The sequence below is a fragment of the Perna viridis genome, chromosome 10, assembly GCF_037379345.1.
Source record: "Perna viridis isolate PV_CMFRI_1.1 ecotype Kerala chromosome 10, ASM3737934v1, whole genome shotgun sequence".
Lineage (NCBI taxonomy): Eukaryota > Metazoa > Mollusca > Bivalvia > Mytilida > Mytilidae > Perna > Perna viridis.
The window spans coordinates 23,296,761-23,311,065 of NC_142454.1; the positions used below are offsets into that span (position 1 = coordinate 23,296,761).

The window sequence follows — 14,305 nt, forward strand, 5'->3', positions numbered from 1 at the left end:
TAAAACCACAGTGTCATGCTATTAATCTATGAGGACATGAAATGCAAGATAAAGGTAATATATTTATAATACATGTCAAATTTGTACTAAATGAAGAAGAAATTCATTTGTCATTTGATGTGACGTGTATTACGAGCACCAGTGATTACGTACACACAAATTTGTTTGCCGGAGGATAGACTAAAAACCTGTCCGGGGCTGGACGTGACAACTCTGTGTTTTGTTTTGAGGAGGAAGGTGTTATAAGGCATCCAGATACATGTATATTTTCGTTTCGGATATTTTATTGATGGAATTAAGATAGCATCGTAAGTTAGGATAATACTCGATGGCTGAGGTCTGAATCTACCTGCTAGGTTCAGAGGACAACTTATCAGAGGCCTACGTGTTTTTTTTCATATCTAGCCACATGTGGAACATCCTTGAAAAGTTTTGCTAATTGAAAATAATGAGCACAAACAAGAATACTCTTACCTTTCATGGAACAATATCGAAAATTCGTTTGATATTTGAGGATTAAAGTACGTTTAGCTTGTACCTGATAAACCTTTTGGAGACATTGCTTCGATTGATGCCAATCTGTAAAGCTCTTACGTTTAATTTAGAGGAAATTTCTTTTGCAATTATCAGAAGATCTTAAGAGAGAACTTGTGTCGTTAAGAACAGTGAAGAACATAAGCAACGAGAATAGAGCACTTGAGCTTAAGTGTAAAGGGAAACTGAGAAACGACTATACTATTTCAGAACGTTATACGTTGCACACTTCAAATAGGTATAAAGAGGAAATACAAACGACCTGCAATATGGTTTTGTAAGTTTATGAATGACCTTTTCCTTGTTTCTCTCGTGTAACAGACAAGACTATTATATCTTATTAATATCCAATTACTTGAGGCATATGCCCTTTGATTCAATTACTGAGCATAAAGGAAAGTTTGGATTGATATCATTGTATTTAAGTCAGATCGCAGTGTAACAGTTTGGATTTTCCCAATATTCATTAAATATTCACATTTTGCTAAGAAATCCAATATTCTAGAAGACTATAAAGATCTGATTGGACGGTTGTGTTTTGCGGGAATTGAGGTGGATTGAGTTGATATTTTTGTTTACAATCGTTACTAGTGAAATCAATTGCTAAAGATAAACTGTGGAAACATTTTTCAATTAAGACCACACATTACCAATTACTATAGAATAAAGATCTAATAAAGATCTCTAGGGAATAAATCTGCTTAAACTGTGCCGTTAGGTTGTTGCCAGAACGGGGAAAGATCAATCGCTCCAGCGACATAGTTCGTTGCATCGTACCTAGCGATCATAATATCCCGGCAACTGAGCTTGCTAGTGTTGTAACTTGGACTAATTACTCAACTGAGACGAAAATTTGCTTGGCTATAAATGTCAAACCATTTGACAAATTTGTAAATATATAGTTAAAAGCTCATTATTGAAGGATAATATCACTTTATGTGTAAACGCTTTCTCTTGTGCTAGTTTGCATGTTTTATGATCTGTTTTTGTTTTTGCAATACGTAATCTAATTTCTTGGTAGGAGAGAAAATCGTGCTTGATGTAATACCCATACGTCCTAGGATAATATTTATCACAGTGGAATAATAGCTGCTATTTATTAGTATGTAAATTGATAGACCACATGTGAAAGAAGGTTTGATTCTTAATGTGAAAAGTTTCCCGGTGCTTGAGAAGATGGAGAGTCCATGGGAATCTCAACGTGCAGAGGCTGAAAACGGGGAACTTTTATCTGTAGAGGAATCAGATCACGAGGGTGAACGTTTGGTCCATAAAACTACTGTTGAGACTGTAAAAATTCATGAAGGTAAGAAAACAAGTTGAGAAAAAAGTGTGAAAATATTTTTTACTTGAAAGGGCGTTTTCGCAGAATGGAGCATGAACGATGATACAAATGCGGAAAAGATTTCCACAGATTAATTGTACTTGTAGTGTGTGGGTTTTAAGTAAAGATAGGTAAATGTTTGAAATGTAAACAAACTTGAATGAATGACCTACAGTCTTGTGTTGACAAATATAGAAAATCAATACCTGTTTTAAGACTTCGTATTGATTTTAGTCCTGTCAGTGAGCATTCAACCATGTGTGTTATAAGTACATTCTTATGCTCTGTATTGACTATGGTATTTTTGGTTATTAGGTAATAGCTTTTTATTGCGACCATAATCGGATAAATCCATTTTAAGATTGTAATCATGTACGTGAAGTCAACATTATTAGATGAGAGATTTGAATATCCCAAGGGAAAATATAACTTGTGTTAGGTTTTCAGTTTGTAATTAATACATATTTCTTTGATGTAAGAGGCACGCCTCAGTACCCATAGGCATGCATCGAATGCAATTAATTTCGCAGTTCTATAACACCTGATTTCTTGCTTTTGAACAGTTGATACCAGGATATGCTGTATCACATAATCAAAGCATTAACACGATATGTACAAAGGGAGACAAATGTTAAAATGATGTACTAGTGTTTTATTGTAAAGTTTTGCTAGAGGTAGAAAGGCAACTACAATGTTTATATATAAACATATGTTTAAGTTGCATCAACATTTAAACCATTAAAGAGTAATCCTCCGTTGAGGCAAGTAGGCAAAAAGACATTGCCGGGGGAAAGACATGGGAACACAACTGAATGCCAATGATTCCTTTTATTCAACTCGTGAAACCGCAAACCGGTTCTAAAACTTACAGATGTCATTATACTTCAAGAAATAATTTGCATATGACTTTGTTAAACCCATTAACAATGTCATATGTATTTGGAACAGAAATTGAGGATTCAGAAAGCAGCTCAAAAGGTTATATTTAGTTTCTTAATTTTTGATTATCGTGTTTGAAATTGCTTTTTAAAAACTAACTTTAAAAAGTGGTTAATGTTGACATCGACGAAATTAGTAATTTTATTATTGGAACACTAAATTAAAAGAATATTATATCCACAGATTGGTGTGTATATTGTACATGTAGTGTACCCACACATGTACAATTATATACGCCAAATTGTGTGTTATGTCATTCTTTCAATAAATATAAGCTTCAACATTCATAATTTAGTATAACACGTATATCATGCTCTCGCACATTAAGTATTGTCGATAGGCACATCTCAACTTTAAGAGATTTTAAAATACTTATTTTCCATTCGTACAGCTTTGTATCAGTCTCTCGTTCAGTTGATGATTTTAATTTTAAAGTGACTGCATTTCCATGTAAAACACTTCCTGTTGTAAGCGATAAGATGACAAAAAATGAATAGGACTTCAATCAAGTATAACAAGTGTAAAATATATATGACATATGTATCATGACAATCACAAAAACTGCAGCATATGAAAGTTCTTACTTGTCTTCTTCTCTTTGATCTAGTAAAAATTGTGAAGTTTGTTCAGTTTAAGTGTAAGTATTTGTAAGAATCAGACAAAATAGAACAAAAATCAGAAACATACATGTCAAAACCCCACCGATCTGACAATATAATATCACTCAATGATGCTTTCTTTATGAACAAAAAACATTTTATGATCTCTGCATCACTGGATTTGAAAAAAAAATATCAATAGAATAAAATTATGTTAGAAAAATGATGTTATTGACAAAGTTATCTGCCCTTGAAATATTCATTTTCAGTGCATTTCAATGAAATTATAACTCAATGCACCAACATGATATGGAAAATATTGTCTTATTTCCGTGATTCTTATTGAGCAAATAGTCAAATTACGTTATCTAAATGGTGGTTTTTTTCTCGTACCATGTTTCACCCACTGCCTGATTCATTTGGAGACTGACATTTAATTATACTTGTCTGTTTTGAGTGATTTTTTGTCCTTGAGTTTCTTGTACAACCCTTTCGTTTTGTTTTGTGAAATTAAACCAGATTTATAGAGCCCGATGAAGTCGTCCTTTGAAGTCACTTTTTGCTGTTACTCGTGTGTCATTGTTTTGACAAAATAACGATGGCAGAATTCACCTTTAGGCCAAACAAATAACTTTTTTCCTGCTACCAGCAAGAAAAAAATGGGTAAATTGGTAGGAAAATTATTTCATTTTTCAAAAACATTTACATTGAGTTGGTTTCGATGCAATCTAGACTTTGCTTGAGGCAAAATGACCATTAAACTTTCAGGTTATGCACAAAACATTAGAGTAGGTACATGTTGGCAAGCAGGAAATAAACATATTATTTTTTGGCCTTGGATTGGGATGCTTTTTTTCTGTAAAAGGAAAAGGACGAGAAGAAAATGAATTACAAGGATTATACATGTAAGATACGTAGGACTCTTCATATGTGATATAAAGGTCACAATCTTCACCTCATTTACATGTAGTTTCAAGCATAAATAGGGTTTAATATTGATGCTCTATTGGAATTAATGATTATCAATTTTGGTAATTATAACGGATTGCTTTCAACCCATTATATCTGTTATTTATCTCTTAATATCGTTGGTATACTGCTGGCACAACTTTACAGGATCCTTTGAGACAGCCTAAGGAAACCCAATGAGAAAGTTAGAACTCAAAATAATCAAAACAACTCTTGGAATATACCGAAGCCATAGGTATAAGACAAACTTCTGAATTCAGCACGTACAATAAACTATGCATACATATCTTGATCTAAAAAAATATATTTTACTTAGATATTTGACTGTTCGCATATTTTACATGACTTTGTACGTTCTTTTTTTATTTGAAATCGTATATTTACACCGGGAATTGACATAGATCCAAGGACGGGCGTGCCATGCGCAGTTGGGAAGACAAAACAAAATGTATTATTTTGATTTTTTCCTCCCCAGGAGCTGATCGTTGTTATTCACAAACAATGTATTTATCTACCTAACTGACCAACGTAACAGGTCTGAGGCTATAAAAACATTCCTGTCATTAGTTTGACATTGAAATATGATGGAATTGGGTTTTTACACTTAATTAATGACACAGTAATAACCTCTAGTATGATTAATGGCCCTTATCTTGAGAAATGACCACGTGGGTGCTATCATCAATGTTCTTGTAAAGTCATTATAATCAATCTGGGAATCAATGGTCAAGTTGCCGTGGTCGGCATGTTAGCACCAGCTGAAATTTAGTGATTATAAGTTTTAATGTAGTGAACGCAAATACAGTGTCCCAGATGTTTTATCGGAGTAAGCTACTCAAGTCGAAATATTTATACAGTTGAAACCTATATTGGCACCAAATGTTGACGTCATTTTTTCGCATTACATCAATAATTAACACTTGTACACTGACCGAACCAACGAATTCATTTCTTTTTCAATTCTATATGAATTTCAAATTACACGTAGTTTATATTAAATTAAGAAGGTAGACCCTAGGTTGGGGACATAACTTTTACAAATCATTGGAAGGTTTGTATTCAGCATTTTTCATCAATCTCATGTCAGCATCAAAGAAACTTAGATTGATTTCATTCTGTTTCAAATGAAAGGTTGAAAGGCTTTGGTGAAATTAAATAATTTTATGATACAAACATATAACTGGTTTCAAGAGTTATATCCCTTACCATAGGTCTACCTCCTTAAATTGGATATAGTCATTAGTGATTTATGATAAAGTTTCAGATTTATTTAGTGCTTGCTTTAGGCAGGTAACTATTGAAAATCGAGCACCCAGTCTGTATATTGACGTGCATACACAAAATCAATGATGAAACCACGTGAATAAAACAGTACACCGAAGACCTCACATTAACACACCAGCCTCTGAGTGATAAGGCTAAATTTGTTTTCACCATTTTTTTATTTACAAATATTTAATGGTTGTTACGTGCTCTAGGAGCATAGATCTCCAAGCAACAATATGAAAACAAAATAAATCAGTTCATTACATAATTGTCAGTAGCTTCAGTTTCATTCTCTGTTATCTCTTTCAATTAGAAGATTTAAAACAGATATGGCAAGGGATAAATCGATTCAGCCTTTCAAAAATATTACTGGAAATTTGTAGCATTGTCAGTTTCAGCAAACGAAGGTATCAATCGGTACGTCCTCGGTCAATCCCGGCAATGCTCGGAATCAGCGAGATTGGCCGAGAAGTTGCGATTGACGAAGGTATATTTTTCATATCCTGATAGAAAATCGATACTCCTTTTGACTGCTTGAAAGTTCGTGGTGCGTTCGTGTGGAAGTATTCTACAATGGTGTAAGCATTGATCATCTTTAATAAGCCATTTCATTCATGGTTCTATGGCTTGGATCAAGCTATCTTCGGTTGATGGACATTCTCAGACTTAATAGGTATTGATTCATCATATAATGGTTGTTCCTGATGGGTATCTTACGTCTAGTACCTAGGTCATTCGGAATGTTTCTGTATTTAATGTTTAGGGTCCACAAATAATATACTACATTGTATATACCTATTTATATCTTAAAGTGTGCTCTTTTTTCTTTTTGGAAACTATACTTATTGGAAATGTGACAGACGTAATACAAAAGATTGCTGTTTTCGTCTGTTATATGTATTGATAATTATATAGTAGCTTTGTTAGACACTAAGTATTTGATAGCAACAGTTGTTCATATCAAGCACTACTTAATTTTGAGATTAGAAAAATAAAAAATAGTACACCAATACATATAACGAGAAAATGTGTGGTGTATATGTCAAAGAGACAACAACTCCACCGAGATGAAAATATCAAACCAAGGTCATCTATTGGTCTTCAATGGACGATGAGGAAACCCTCATACATGTAACACACAAACCATTTCTTTTGGTTGCCGGGTTTCTTTTCTAGGCGTTGTATTGTATTATTTCTAGAAATTTGTCTATAATCGCCGTGCACAATTAACAATGGGCGCTTTGAAAATTAGTGCAGACTATAGGGACCACTTTTTCAACACTAATCCAACATCCGCTCTTTTTTTCCTAAAACGGACATGTGTATGCCGTGATGAACTTGCTTCAAGGCCTTTTCCTGTTTTTTTTGTCATTACAGTTTCTTTGAATAGAGGTATAATGCACATTTGTACATGTTGACTTAGCTACTGTAGAAGATATTTCACTTAAGGAGTATACATGTACAATCAATTCTATAGGAGAAGGACTTGTAACAAGGTTAGTGGGAGGATTGAGCGCTCACTAAGATGTTTAACCCCGCCACATAAATGATTAGCCTGTCCCAAGCCAGTAGTTGTCGTTTTTTATGTTCATTGAAGTGTTTTATAGCTTGGGTCGATTTTTGTTTTCAATGAAAATTTTCCACTACATTTATTTTATGGCCTTTTACAGCATTCTTTATGGTATGGGTTTTGCCCATCATTGAAGACCGTGTGGTGATCTGTAGAAGTTTAATTGTTGGTTGCTTGGCTTTTGGTGGATGACTGTCTTATTGGCAACCCTAACACATTTCATTTTATACACTGGATCTCGTGGTGAACTTTTTGCATTTTAGTTATTATAACATTCATTGGAAGATGTTGATTACCTTTGCCTAACCAAGATTAAATTTCAATTAATTAACGGAAATACCCATTTTTAACGAAGCAGGTGCTACGAATGTCCATGCAGGTTGAAGACACATGTTTAACTGGTATTCGAAGAATCCAGAGAAACAAAATACACAAGTTCCACTTGCTCTTCATAGATACTTAAAAAACAGCAGATCTTTGTATACTTAAGCTTATTAAAGTACATACTTATGTATTCTCTCTTTGTTTACATGGACTCACACCCTGTATATAACATCATTGAACAAGAAAGATGTTTATTTATATATCACCAAGAACTGAAATATCTGTTGTGGTCATTTCAACTTCAAGGTTGTTTTTTTTTGATAGAGTATTTTTTAGTTGAACCCAAGGTCTTGTCATTTTAAAAATGATTTATAGATGGATGAGTTTTCAAGATCTAGCCTTAGCCTTGAATGAACAATTCAGACAAGAAGGTTGACATTACGACTTGTGTACTTACTTAGACAGTTGTACGCAATGTAGAAATATGATTACCAGAATAAAAGGTAGTGGCAGATCAATTTGGAGGTTCCGCGGGCTGGACCCCCTTTTTGTTGAAAAAAAATGTCAATTTTGGCACCATTTGGGCTCAAAAAGCAAATGATAATCTGGAAACTCCTTTTAAGAATATCTGGGTAAAAATAAACCCAACAGATTTCTTGACCCGCCATTACATACTGCATAAGGATTCTTGATTGATTTGCTGTTTGTAATTTAAGGGTTTTTTTATTGCTCCAGACGTGTAAACAATCGTTTAAATTCTAGAATGGTCAGAAGAGGACCATTAACAACTTACAGATAATCAGAAAGTACTCAAGTACTCGGTAGTCGTGGTAGTCTTCTGCAACTCTCGAAACCTTAACAATTACGTACATGTAGTCCGAATCCAAACTTTCAAGTTTTTATTTGGACAACGATATGACGGGTTGGGTGTTCATGTTCAATTGATAAAAATATGAGGGTTTTGCACGGTGAAACGAGGAAATTATGACTACTGTGACAATATCCTTAATTATTGAATTGTACAAATTTAGTGTAACGGAGAAGAGGTGCCAGAAAAAAAGAGAAATTTTCAGAGATATGCCACTGATGATCGACCTACATATTATAAAAAATATATTACATATAAACAGCAGGATCCTATACCATCTTAATAGTAGAACCGGTGCTAAAACATTAGATAGAATATGTTTGTGTAATTCATACTGTGTTCACTAAATGAGTTATACATTTGAAGTTGCTTTATGAACAGATATTATGATAAAACAGGAATCCTTCTTCGCTACACTCGGGGTAATCATTTTTAGTATTTTATCATAAAACCATGTGTGCTTAAAGAAACTTGTAATCACAATCACAGTTTCATCATCAATAGGGGCACCATTAAGGTTTTTTATTTACACATTTTCTGTTTAACCTTGGGAATGTAGTCGCATAGAAACTAATTAACAGAAAAATGTCACTGTTAGAAAGACTTAAGTTTTTTTATGATGCTAGAACGACCATCAAAGACAGTAGAGCGAAACCGGTAGTAAGCCCCAGATATGTCAGATTGAATAAAATGATCAGACGGGACGCAGATTTTCTATGAAATTTTATCAAGTTTATCTGTAACAAAACAATCCTGAAACTCTGAGAACGTTTGAAAAACATCCACAGAATATTAAAATTGGTAAAGACAGCCCGTATCAGCATTTCAGATAATACTACAGTAAAAGCATCATTTTCTGTGCTTAGCTAGCGTTATGATGGGAATGCTGGTATCGCTGAGAAACATAGTGCATTTCTATGTTTTGAAAATATTGCGCATGGTGATATGTTGTGATCAGACTGATCGCTTTAAATGTCAACTAAATTTACATAGTACATGTACATGTACATTTGTAAATAGCATTGCTCCGTCGTTTGCTTCCGTACAAAATAAATAAAATGCATGGAACACATATCATAGAGATAAAATGAAAAAAGGGAAAGAAAATTAAAGGGCTAAACCTGAATTGTAGCCAATAAAGGTAGCATCAGTTGTTTGATTTAGAAATATTCCATTTTACGTAGCTGATTTTGTGGATGGAGGAAGCAGGAAGAAACACGAGGTTTATAAAGTGTCCAAGTAGATAGTCCCCGGATAAAGTCATTACTCAACACGTAATACAGGATAATGTCAATTTGACCTCTAAGATGGTGCCACTTCAGACATCTAATAAATACTTAGTTTTCTTACTGAGAAATTTCCCGAGTAGGTTTTCAAACATAAAACTGCCAGCCCTCACATCTTAATCTTAAAAGCAGACGTTAAGATGATCAGACGGTCTGCCAGGAGCACGTGAAGTTGAAATCGAGGTTCTACTGTAAGGTTTGCCTAAATACACACCGTTTGTATATTTATAAAACTATCGTCCAGTACCAGACGAAGTTAAGTTCCGCGATAATTCCCAGGGGGCAGAAACGATAACAGTGGTTAGTTTAGGATCATTAGTGGACCTATTTACACACAATCTACTGTCTAAGAGGTGTAGGAAAGGATGTAAAATGATTATGTTGAGGCGTTGTTAAATTAAGTACTTATTCACAATGGAAAACGAACAGGAGTGCGCAATGGATGATCATATAGATAATGAAGAAAATGTTGAGAATATTAATGACACTAATGTGCAAAATGAGGAGGTTCGCCAAGAAACAAAAAATGTTGATCAGGAGGTTAATGTTGTGACGACGGACGCTGAAAATCCACCAGAAAAAATTGATGCCACGACCAGTAAGTTAAGCGCATTTGTTTGTTTGATTCTCGTTTTGTTTGGACAGCATGATTGATGCCAAAACGCATGGGTGCTCGATTCACTCGAGCCGCACCATGAAAGTTATTATTGTTATTGTTTCAATAGCAAGATTTTTTTTATTATTTATTGAAACCGGTTACATATTGCGTGAAATAGTTCATTAGCATGTAACATATTATTTTTTTTTCATAAAGTCAAATATAACTTAACTAAAAACAAGAAGAATATACATGTACATGTAATATGTATACATATTGTTACTATACGCAATTGCGTTTAATTTCATATCCTTACATTATGTTTATCATTAATGCTTTGGTATGATGCTACATATATTGTTAATTTTGTTGATTGATAGTTCCAAAAGGATATGGCTAAATCGTTTATTTGTGATTAATATCATGGATTTGTTCATATTTATCATGCATAAGATTGTGTTGCTTAATGTGTCTGACCCGGATATGATACCAATTTTGTTTCGCACTTTATAGCGGACACAAATCTGGATTCCAATGGAACAAATGGAATCGAAGATAATAACAGCTTTCCTGAGTGTCCTCCAGAATTCTATCCAAATGATAATAACCCAGAATTCTACCATCATATGGACTCTGAGGAAAGAAATTACCAACCAGAAATTCCCCAAGCTTGCGATTCTATAGAAACACCTTACGAGCATAGCTTCAATGATACACATGTTGAACTTCCGCTGGAGTTAGGGACGGGGCATGATGGTGAAAACTTACCTATCGAAGTTCAGGATGATTTTCCACCTGCAATACCCAAAGAATATCTCACGGAACATCAAGACGATCTCACCTCGACTGAGGCACACGATAGGGATTCCATTGAAGCACAGGTGGATTATCCTATTGGAACACTTGATGATCCCTCAAATGAACCAAATGAAGGATACGATCATCATGAAGAGTTCCCAATAGAAACACTGATAGATTTCACCCCTGTCGAATCGAAAGATGAATGTTTTATAAAAAATCACCAGAGCCAACAGGAATGCAGTGAAAACACAATACCAGAAGAATTTCCTCAAGAATTACTAAATAGTGCCATTACTATGAAAGCAGAATGTCCAAATGAACCTGATGTTGAATTCAGTAATTCAACAGAAGTTCCTGATTTACCTCCCGAACCCCCTGCACCTCTCTTAGAATACTACCCAACACATGTGGAACAAGGAAGTGAGACGCGGGATGAATGCAAGTTAAGTTTGCAAAATGGAAATCCGAAAGTTGAACTTGAACCCATTGAAGCACCTGAAAATTCTCAAATTAGAGAGATGAACGAGGGAAATGTCCCTACTGAATTCAATCAGGAACAAGTGTGTGCACTTCCGCAGAACCATAACGGTTCGGAATTATCTCTGGAAAACAAACCTGTTGATATGAACCAAGAAAGTACTGTAAGGGAGTCAAATGTACCTACTGAAAACACACCAGTTAATGTACCTTTGAACTGCGATCCTAGTCCTGAGGGGTTGCATCAGATTATTGCATCATCGGAAAGACAGCAAGATACTCAAAATGAGGCACCGTCCAACGAACAATTGGAAATAAACGAAATGCATATTGTTACGTTCAAAACCGAAGGTACGAACCACAAAAATCATGACACAAAAGCTATGGATGACGTAATCATTGTCGATCCGTTGCCAGGGAAAGAAAACGGGAAAGCTTTGAACGACAGTACCGAGCCAAGTAAGTCGGGAGAGCGTGGGTACCAGCATTCTAAACTATTCGTCTATGTAACAACTCCTCGCAGACTACGTTGCAGTTTAGCATGCCATGGATGCATTTTATTTATTTTGCTTGCTTTATTGTAATTCCCCCTCCCACTGCTTGCATGTCTTCTAGTCTAGATCAAGGTACATTTATAGTTTTTTAGTGTTGTATTGACATAACTGTTCTCGTGAAAAAAATGTCTTAGCAACTGTCGCTCATACCGATGTGTTGCTAAAACAATGAACACGATACGCTAATTTGTAAACTTAACGAGTAGAAGACACAAAATAGCACTAATAGTGAAATGATACGCGTTTTGAGTTTACAAAGAGCAAGCTATTATCGTATAAATCTGAAAAATAACTGACTGATACGCACAAAACAGCCACAGCTGCCTTTATGTGTATAGATTTCTTGGTCGTTGTGATAAACAGAATTTATACTAGTTTTTATGCCCTCAGTTTTTATTGGTGTTTGATAAATTTAATAACGAAGTCGAAAGAATATCTTCGCTGGTTACCAGAAAGTATTGGCATGAATATGCGTTATCGCATCAATAATAAATTGACGTTTTGATCGAATGCGATTTGATATTTCATCATTAATCTTTTTCCTCCTAAGATAACGTATTTTTTTTAAAGACCCCTCGTATTTATGTTTGTTATTTTGTAAACAATTTCTCAAAATGTCGAAAAATACTTTACACATATGCTGCATGAGAAATTAACTCTGTATCATTAAAATAGTATGGACATTAAAAACACTCTAGGTGACTTTACAAAAAACTATTTTTAATGAGGCTAGGGTTTCACAAATCCTGAGTTTTTGCTCAAATCCAAAAAATTCAAGTAATTCGATTGGTTGAACTTCGAGTCGAGAAATGATTAATTTGGAGAAAGTTTGAGATTTTTCATGAAACCGGGCACAGAAGATGCTGGATATTGTAGAATAGTGATACGCACATATGGTCTTAATTGCAAAACATGGCATCATAGTTTTCCTTCGTAATGGCATGTGACGCGCGTACTCTTAAAATTTGACATTTTTTTTAAAGATATATGCGAATTCAGCATGTCGAGCTCGAGTGCACACAAAGCATACTATTTTTGATGTATCGCTCTTTAGATTGTTTTATTGATAACGACGGAAGTTTCACATGTGATATTATTGGATACTTATCACTTAAGTATGTCAAGAAAAATAATTATAACATGATGACTTCCCCACTGTGGTCAAGATCATGACAAGGGGTATACATGGTAACCTCTCGACATTCTCAAAATAGTTTCATGGAACATATTAATCCCAGGAAACAGTTTGAATCACTCGATACCCTGATACGTGTGTAATGTATATCTAAAACAGGAAAAAATTTACTTGTTTGTTTGTTTTGTTTGTTGGGGTTTAACGTCCAAGCAGAAATATTTCAGCTATATTCAGACGAAAAAAAAATTTACGATTTATGGTATATTTCATATATCCATTCACATGATTAAGGAAATTTAAAAGTAAATCGGTACCATGTTAGCACTACGTACTGTATTTACACGATACATAACTTAAATGCCCGAACATTGAATGCACGTGTAGTGTTTATGTTCGTGTTAAAATATGGAAAAGGAGTAGGTATATTAGGAATGGGGCAATGGAGAATGAAAAATTTGGTCCATAGTTAATTATGAAGTTTACAAGATATCTGTACAGTAACTCATTAAAGATTTTCTTCGATGCAGCCCGAACTGAGGCGTGGTAACTAGACGGATCCTTGTGTCATTCATACGTGAATAAATACACAAAGTTTCAATCCAAGACTTTGTACAAGGTATACCATAGATTTATAACCCATGGATTATACTTCAGTTGGCATACTAAATATACGAGGAAAACCCAGATAAAATGCACATGCTCAAAGGCCTCTGTCTTTGATAAAGGAAGAAAAATAAATAAATAGATTCACATTGACGTTCTATTTTGTTATCTTAGAACGCCAAGCGGTTTAATCAGATTTTGTTTAATAATTATATCATTCTAATTACATGCTGATGGTTATCATTATTATATTTATCATAGGGACTAAGTTGACCTTTGATATGATGTAGGAAAAGAAATCATACATACTTGTACGTTTTTTGAATGAGTATAAAAATATTGAACTTGAAGAACACAGGTGCAGATCCGGGATTTCAGGTCGAGGGTATAAATAAAATTATTATAAAGACCGAGCGAAGGGAGGCAAGACGATTTTGAGGGTGTAATTCGTGAAAAAT

At 34.4% G+C, this 14,305-nt stretch overlaps 1 protein-coding gene across 1 annotated transcript in view; it reads left to right on the forward strand.

Moving 5' to 3' along the window:
* Positions 1 to 4,065: 4,065 nt before the first annotated feature.
* Positions 4,066 to 14,305, forward strand: part of LOC148605025 (uncharacterized) — a 28,940-nt gene continuing 18,700 nt past the window's right edge. The window contains exons 1-2 of the mRNA XM_088550404.1: positions 4,066 to 10,277; positions 10,791 to 12,014. Coding sequence (XP_088406530.1) covers positions 10,094 to 10,277; positions 10,791 to 12,014 — 1,408 coding nt within the window. The 5' untranslated portion in view covers positions 4,066 to 10,093. The remainder of the gene's footprint in view (positions 10,278 to 10,790; positions 12,015 to 14,305) is intronic.